The following is an 8,879-nucleotide window of genomic DNA, read 5'->3' as shown; positions in this document are numbered from 1 at the left end:
CTTCACAAGAAAGATCAAACTTCAAGCATTTTTGTTTAAACGGTTAATTCATCACTTTGCAAAGATGAATGATGACACTGCTCTTTTTTTGAACAGTCTAATATTTGTTTTTCTTTACTTTCTGTAAACTAATAATACATTTAGCACATTTTTCTTCATGTTGTGATTCAGAATAGAACGTGCAGGGTGTCCAATGCATTTGTATGATTTAAATGAAAAGTTATTATATGGATATGGAGCTTTACTCACTTTTTTAAACACACTGTCATTATTTTGAACACAACTGTATATACCTTAATTTTTGTCTTCATTAAGTGTAAAGCAGCTCAGCTGAGTTGTGGTCAGGTGACTGACTCAGACCTTGAAGAACATTCCACTTCTTTACATTCTCACGAAAAAGAGAACCAGGTTGAAAGTGTTGCATGAATGGGGATTTAAACTAAAAGGAAGATGAGGGAGATCATGACAAGGTGGTGGTGTTGATGCAACTTACTGGCTGCCAACCTCCATCCACAGAGGTCATTGTCAATCTGTACTGTGAAGCATTACAGTATCAGCATTTGACTAAATCTGAGCAGAAATATAGCTCTACACATTTTACAACAATCACAACATTAATAAACATTAGTGAGACAGTTTCGCTGGCAACCATAAATGCCCAATATATAACACTGCCTCCACCTTGTTTAATGATAATTTGGAATGGTTTGGAACATAAGACCTTATTTAGCTTCTCCATATTTTTTTCTTCCGATAATTCTGGTACAATGTAATATCGTCTTAAATAGTCTTTAATTTTTCTTATTTTATTTATTTGGAATAGTCTTATCTGGCCCTTCTGTTCTTGAGTCTTCTTAGTGGTTGCATCTTAAGGTACCCTCTCTTCTATTCACATTTATGAAGGCATATCTTGATTGTAGACTTTGACAATAATACACTTACCTTCTCTAGTGTTCTTGACTTGGCCCAAAAGTTTCTGCTCTCTGATTGTTCAGCCTAATGGTGGCCATCGTCACTTACATCAGCACCTCTTTGAGTACATATTGAGAAATCCCATGAGCAGCTACCAAATGCTAATTCAACACTTTTAATCAGTTCCAGACCTTTTAGTGTTATAATTTGAAACAGGCCACAACTGGTCTTGTCTGTTATCTAGCCATTGTTCCATTACTTTTAAGCAAATGGATATGGAGACTGTGTAAAAAAATGTGTGCAATTCCTAAATGGTTAGTACAATATTTTTTTATTTAAACCATCTGAATTAAAGCTGAAAGTCTGCACTTGATTCCCATTCTAATTGCCTCATGCTGTGATATACAGATGTGACAAAATACTAAAATTTTGACACTGTCCAACTACTTACCTGACTGTATTTCTAACTAATTTGGAAAAAATTAATGATACAAGTCTTTGATATATCTATTAAAAAAAATCATACTTCTTTTCAATAAAATCTTAATACACTTAAAATGAAATTGATAGCTTTGACCGTTTTAGTGTTTTAATTTCTGTTAAAAGAAATCAAAGTGAAGAATTACAATCAAGTTTTACCAAAAGTATCCATGAATAAAAACCGTATGCAAATTTTCCATGAAGGAAATTAAATAGAAGCCTGTCTTTAAATATATCATTCAATTTCCGTTCCTCACTGCAGATGATTCATTTCAAAATAAAAGGGAAAAAAAATGATGGGAAAGAGATGGAGAAAAATGGAGGGAAAGTGAAGGAATGGGAAAGAAAACGCATGTGTACTGTCGCTCAGCTCTTGACACATAATATAGCTTCATTTCTATACATGTAGAGCATCTGATAAAGATTTCATGTACATAATAGTCTTCTATCTGCCATCAGGATGAGACTGTGGATGCATCTCAGGGGTGTACGTCAACAGGACGATCATCACCCAGAGGTGCAGCAGGGCCTACAAACACACAGAGACGAGTTAACATCACACAGATCTGAAATGGACAAAGATGCAGAAAGTTTTTTTAGCTTTTCTCACCATATAAATGATTACAAAGACTCTGGCCATAGGGTAACGTCTGAGGAAGATCCCTAACCGGATACTGCAGACAAGGATCACAAAACGTAAGCAACACAGACTGAGTCATGACAGATTAATGCAATTTGGTTCATGCAAGTCAAACTGATTCACACTGGGTCATGCAAATTTATTCATTTAAATTAAGTAAATTCGATTCACACACCAGGACTAACACAAGTGCACTGACAGAAGTAAGATAAGATAAGATAATACCTTTATTCGTCCCGCAGCTGGGAAATTTCTTAAAATAATAAAGTCATGTCTCACAAACTGATTCACACCACTCGATTCACACAAACTGCTTCACTAATTGATTCACCCGTGTAATAATGATCATGCACAGGTTGATTTGTGCATGTTGGATCACACAAGCTGCTGTATGAATATTAATTTGTGCACCTTTAATTATAAGAAACTAATGAGCGGCAGTGTATGTGCCGTTACCTAAAGCGATCTATGGTGGTGGCTGCTTTGCGCACTTTCCCGTACATGCCCGTCTCGGAGCCATCCTGATCGCCGAACAGCACCGGTGTGTTTCTCTGCCTCGCACCTTCATACAGTGAATAACATAAATAAACACAATATCAGGTATTACTGTACATAAATAAAACCTTTTCTGACGCGTCTTGACGTTTAAAAGAAAACCCAGGTCTTGTCTGTTGTGTTTGGTCAGAATGGATTGATACGAACTAATAAAAATGACATGAACAGATCTGAAAGATATTTAACCCATGCCAGGGATGCACGGACCTGCCCCGTCCACGGCGGCCATGTTGATGTGAGAGCCGCCGCTCTGGCCTCCCTGCACGCTCTTCAGCTGCTGCTCGAGCCGCTCCAGCTGGAAGACGAGGGAACTCTTCTCCGTGCCCAGAGCCTCCAACATGGTCTGTTTTTGGATCAGAGTCTCGGTGAGCTGATGCAGACGGCCTTCGAGCTCTGCCTGGCTGCTGCTCAGAGCCTTGTTGGTTAGCTGGAAAGAGAGAGAGGATTGTGCTGACATCTCCAAACTCCAACAATGAGTAACAAAATGGAGTTTTTAATAAATAATTATGTCCCAAATGATGACAAATTAATGTAATAAAGTTTCACACTCCGGACTTGATCAAAACATCCTTGTGTAGGTTATGTATGTGATGTAATGGTGTGTGTCACATCCCACCTGGTTCCTAAGTTTCTGAATCTCATCCTCTCTGTCTTTGATGCGACTCTGCAGGGTGCTTTTAGTGCGATGGTGTTCCTCCTCCACATAATGTAGCTCCTGTTACACACACAAAGACAGATCTTTAAAATAATCAACACATGAGTTAGTTCTAATTACACAAACTCATTGGTTGAAACACAATCTTGTGTTGTTTCTCCAATGACATCACATCCTGCTTACTTTAACCTCCATCACTTTCCTCTTCATTGGCTTGCTTAGCAACAGCAAAGATCACAGCAATGACTGCAACACATTTCGGTCACCAGAATTGTGTTATTGTGACAAGTAATGATTTGCAGCAGATGTTTGACCCTTGTGTGGTATTAATTTAATACATGTATTTAGAACGACAACTCATCACTGTGCTCGATAGAGTGAGGAAATCTGCATCACATTAAGGTGGACTTATCGAAGGATGTCTTCTTAGTCTGCCGTTTAGTAATAGATGTGATAATTACAGTTTACAATCTGTTTATGCTGAAGATGATGAAGATTATTTTATGATATTGTTGCATAGATGTTAAATATTTTATACATTTATATTTGAAACAAACTGGGGTTTGACCTTTTTCTTATAAAAGTTGTAAATTGTGTTATGAAGAGCAGACATCACAACCGTGTAGATGTACATAAACAAACCCTGAGTCGTGATGATTTCATGGTGTCACACCCTCTCGTGTTTCATTGCATAATCATGAAAACAAAAATGTACCGTTCCAATAACATGGCTGGAAACGAAATGAGTACAAACTCAGAGCAGATGTGGCACATGGTCTTTCTCTTCCTCACACACACACACTCTGCATACCTGTTTGCAGCGCTCCAGTTCAGCCTCCACCTCTTGTTTCTGTCGGCCCTGCTGTGTGTTTTGCTCCTGTAGCTCCAGCTGCTGCTCTCTCCAGCTCTCGGCCTCCACTACTGCCTGGTTCTCCAGCTCCTGTGTGTGAAAAAACACAAAACAAACAAAAAACATGATGATATAATGATAAAATCAGTGTCTGACAGGCATGTGTAATGAAATGGAATTAATTTTCTGTTTAACTTCTACATATTCAGAAAGCATGATAGATTTAGGAGAACTATGCATTCCTAAATGTGTGTATTGGGAGTTGATCGTATCAAATGCCTCATGTTCTAATACGTATTTCCATGATCACTTATTTATCAAAACCAACACTAATACTTACTGTATATTCAATATACTATTTCATTAAGCTATTACACCTAACTAGCATTTTATACTCTCTTGTGGCAAACAAGCTTCTTTTCCTACCAAACGAAGGTCAACGTATAAACCTGTGTGTATGTGTTTTTAGGTAGCTGAATGTAATACTAAAAATGCTTGGGTTAGATAGTTAATGTAACCATGGTAACATCTGGTGGTGTTCCTTAAACAGGAAGTGTGAAGGATAAAGTATAAAAACAACTTTTCTTCTTGTTAGTAGCATTTTTAAACAAGCGAATCTGACACAGCAGGCTTGTCTGTTGAAATGCTGTCCAAGTTAAATACCTACATTTGACTGACTTCTGGCAATTCATAATATAGAATACAAAAATGTTCATCAACTTGTTTCCTGAATAACTCAGAAATGTGCAAAAAGTATCCGTGCCGACTTTTTAGCACTTTATGGACCTGGATTTCTGAACGGAGGGTCTGTATGTGAGCCTGGAGTTTCTGCATCTCCTCCTTCTGGAGCTCCTTCTCGTGCCGTAACTCCTCCAGCTCCACTTCGGCTGTTCCTCCGGCGTCCAGCGCCTCCAAAGCCGAACCCTCCTTCAGGCTGCTGATCAGCTTCTCTTTGGACTGGGAACAAAATAAAAGGAAAAAGGTCAGATTTTTTTTTAAATGAAGTACACAAGGACAAGAACAAGCTGTTTCCCATTAACTGACAGAGTGTATGACAGGTTAAAGCGAGGGACCAGTAGTGTGAAAAAAATTTTTTGTAAAGTTTCAGATTTACTTCAGAGTTTGACAGTCCTGCGATGTGGTGATTAATATAATTCACTATAACCCTAAAATGCCATGTGGTGCCAGATCAGTGGTGGAGACGTGAGACCTGGAGGATGCGCGAGGCTTTGTTTTTGTAGTCATTTAGCTCCTGTTTGGCGTAATCGGCTGCAGCTCGAGCGGTTTTAGCCTGCTGCTGGAGCTCATCGGCTCTCTGTCTCTCCTCTGTCGCTCTGCGCTCGGCTCCCGTCAACGACTCGGCCAACGTCTGTCGCTCCGCCTCTATCCTCGCCAGCCGTACTGCAAACTCGTTCTAATGCGAAGACAGCAAACTGAGACTAAAGCTCTTTACTTTACTTAAAGTAAATCACTGAAATGAGTGCTTGTCCACATTATACTTGACAAAAACAGAATTACTAGAACACTATGATGAAATTTAACATGTATAAAGCCTGTGTTACTCACCTGCATCTGTCTGTAACTATCCTGCTCTCTGTTTAGGGTCGCATCGGCCTCCCGGAGTCGCTCCTGCAGCGTCTGTACAGCCTGAGAGTGCAGACTGTTCCCCTCACTGTGGTCCTGCAGGATCCTGTCGTCACAAACAGCACAACAGTATCCTTATTCACATGCACAAAGGTCACAGAAATATGTCAGGGACATCAAATGACAACCTGAATCAATTCTACAAAAATATCAACAACGGGGAGTAGTTATTCTATCTGACTGTGAGATACCTGCTTTTCTCGCTTTGAGCCTCCTCCAGAGCCGAGCCTCTGGCCTTCACCAACTGATCCGCCTCCTCCAGTCGTACCCTGAGCACGGCCAGCTGAGCGTCCTTGGCTGTCAAAGCCTGTGTGAGGTCATCAACCTGAGCCCTCAGCTCTCGGACTGTGCGGTCTGAGCGACTCTGGTCTGTATTCCACTTCTCAGCACGAGATCGGGACTGGTTCAGCTCTGGAGAGAGGCAGCGAAGGTAAAACAATAAAACACACTAAACATGAGCATACCACAAAAACACATAAAAAAAAAGGTGTTACAATAAACAATTCATTTTCTAGCTGATCTCGCAAAGCAAGCTTCTGCTTTTATTTTTTTTAATACATATTAATAACCTCAAAAGGAGAGATTTTATCGTGTAACCTATGACCCGATTATTAAACACCCTATCTATCTATATACAGTATTACACACACACACACTACTGTACAAATACACAGGCCACGCCTCTTTCACTCAGCAAACACATTGAACAAACATACCACCTTCTAAAGACCACACCACCTTCTAGGGATGGACTTAGGCCACGCCTCTTTTATGAGGTCTGAATCAGATGGTCACCCCTCCTTTATGAAGACAGTGACGGAGGCCATCCTTCCTTTAATTGTCACTATTGTTTTTTGTTTTTTTTTGTGGCATTTTTATAATCGTATTGGGGATAAGTGTAAGGCCTCGCACCTTCCTGTGTGTCCTTGGCTCTCTGAACTAGCGACGCCATCTCCTGGTTGAGTGACGACACTTCGTTGCGTAGAAGCTGGTTCTCCAAACGCAGACCAGACACCACCTGACTGAGCTGCTCCTCCTGAGCCGAGCTGGACTCCACCATGACCTGAACATCCGGTGCTGCTGCTGCCAGGCCCAAATCTAAGCTCTCCTGGGCGTCACCTAGAGAGAGAGAGACAGAGAGAAATAATGTTGAAGGAACTGCGAGCAGAACAGTAATGTCAACATAAAATATTATGACTGAAAATATTAGAGACGAACTATCAAATCAAACTATAGAACTATAGAACTATAGAAGCTTTGAAACATTCATTTAAAACATTCATTCACCATAAGGACAATTTTGATTAAACATAAGGCATCCCTGTGCCTTAATTTACTAGTAGGTACCTTGGCTTCCGTCTCGAGTCGAGTCATTCTCAGTCTTGGCGCTGTGTGTACTTGCAGTGAGGGAGGCGAGGCTGGAGGTTCGGGACAGATCCCGTGCAGAAGGGGGAGTAGCTGGGGCGGAAGGAACCATCACTTGCCCCTGAACCGCTCCTTCGGTCACGCCCATCGTCCGGCCCACTGTCTCTCTCCTCACCTCATTCCTGTCGCTCTTCGGCTTTGGATCCGAGCTGTTCAGGAAATCGAACAGCAGATCATCGTCCACTTCAGATCGTCTAGGCCTCACGAAGTTGGACGAAGCTTTGACCGCACTGCTGCTGCTAACAGCTGAACCCAGAGGCGTTGTGCTGGACACACTGGCTGTGCCTGCTAACACTGTGGCTTTGGATTTCTTAACATTCTCTGCAGCAGCAGAGATGAAGCCGCGTGTCTCGGGGCCAGTGTAGCTGTGATGGGATTCTGTACCGCTGTACCGAGTTACATCCGGCTCCGGAGGATCGAACGCTCCCGAGGAGGAACTGTGACTCGAGTGTTTGGTCAGAGCGGTGGCAGCACCCTGGTCCACTTTGTTCAGGAAATCCTCGGCCCGGCCGGCTAAATCGACCAACCAAGACATCTTGGGATCTGAAAGAAAATTTTTTACATGTACAAAAATATTGGCACCCTTTTACAGTCCAAATTCACAACATGAAATTAGTAATAATTTTAGCATAAAACGTGTCAGAATGCTCAACAGTCCTATTTCTTTTTAGCTAATGCAAAGTTTAAAGCAAAAACTACTGCTGTGTGTAATATTTATTCTATACACCTTAACAGTGACAACACTCCTGTTATGAGTTGCCTATACAAGGTAAGCTAAAAGGAGCGAGCTGGTGACTTTTGATGTCCAATTTCCTTTTGACAACGTCCTACACTTTATACAAGGAAGGTTTACGTCTCAAATTAGTGAAGAGAAATAAAAATAAACTTCTACAACAAGACAGTAAGAATTCGGATAACAACGTTTAGCCTGTGTCACTTTTTTCCCCATCCGTATTGAGAAACCACACCCCCTGCTCTGTTATTGAATCATATTTCGTATTAACGCCCACTACAGTGACTAGACAACAAAACTAGCCAATCATAGCGAGTCTTAAGAACATCACTATCGAATCATAACCGCGGGGGCGGGATTTACCCGAATACGGCTGGGGGAAAAATACCCCGAGCTTAGCACCAATGTTTGGACGTAAAAAATATAACAATTTTCAGCTACCTTACCCGGGTTATCACCCCTGTATCAAAGTGCAGACAGCGAAATCTCCGCAGACATGGTCTAAAGGGAAAATAATTCCAGTGATAAAACTAGTTTTTTTCCCTTGCTATCAGCATAATCGCAAATACTGCTTGACGTGGACCAGGAACTTAAAGGACCCCACAACAGACCTCCCTTTGATATGCCTGAGTAATAAATAAATGTAAGGGGAAAAAAAAAAAAAAAAACAGAGCAAGGACCAGGAGGGGGGTGTTCTTGGAGATGCCTGAATGGAAATAGTCGCTGTTGAAATACGCAGAATCATTTTTATTAATTACAAATGAAATAAAATAAAATAAGATATACACACTCATTGAAAGTACACCCGATGTGAATTTGCTAAGATCAAATACACCGCGAAAAAGTATTTTAGAATATAAATATAGAGCAATAGGAAAACAGAAAGAAAGATGAGGTAGATTGTGACCAGCAGGGGGCGGTAGTGCAAGACAGTGGATGCCACCCGCCAGTAAACACCAAGAAGACAATCATTAATAAAACTCCT

At 41.0% G+C, this 8,879-nt stretch overlaps 1 protein-coding gene across 1 annotated transcript; it reads right to left on the bottom strand.

The window, feature by feature from the left end:
- Positions 1-1,255: 1,255 nt before the first annotated feature.
- golga5 (golgin A5) lies at positions 1,256-8,495 on the bottom strand. Its single transcript, XM_053502869.1, has 13 exons — positions 8,341-8,495; positions 7,084-7,704; positions 6,649-6,855; positions 5,928-6,147; positions 5,659-5,782; positions 5,303-5,506; positions 4,879-5,049; positions 4,054-4,182; positions 3,204-3,302; positions 2,795-3,014; positions 2,489-2,594; positions 2,003-2,066; positions 1,256-1,921 (listed from the first exon to the last, which is right to left on the bottom strand). The coding sequence occupies exons 2-13, from the start codon at positions 7,694-7,696 to the stop codon at positions 1,838-1,840; spliced, it is 2,241 nt and encodes a 746-aa protein (XP_053358844.1). The 5' UTR covers positions 7,697-7,704; positions 8,341-8,495; the 3' UTR covers positions 1,256-1,837.
- Between the last annotated feature and the right edge of the window lie 384 nt (positions 8,496-8,879).

This window comes from Clarias gariepinus, chromosome 8 (assembly GCF_024256425.1).
Source record: "Clarias gariepinus isolate MV-2021 ecotype Netherlands chromosome 8, CGAR_prim_01v2, whole genome shotgun sequence".
NCBI classification, from domain to species: Eukaryota; Metazoa; Chordata; class Actinopteri; order Siluriformes; family Clariidae; genus Clarias; species Clarias gariepinus.
The sequence above is the reverse complement of the archived record's forward strand: the minus strand, read 5'-3'. Positions and strand labels throughout refer to the sequence as shown.

Bases quoted from the DNA above. Each gene is read 5' to 3' on its own strand.
- golga5 (XM_053502869.1), bottom strand. From the start codon at position 7,696: ATGTCTTGGTTGGTCGATTTAGCCGGCCGGGCCGAGGATTTCCTGAAC. The intron at 5,783-5,927 runs GTATCTCACAGT...TTGTGACGACAG, and splicing joins GCTCAAAGCGAGAAAAGCAG to GATCCTGCAGGACCACAGTG. The intron at 4,183-4,878 runs GTCCATAAAGTG...TTTCACACACAG, and splicing joins CCCTCCGTTCAGAAATCCAG to GAGCTGGAGAACCAGGCAGT.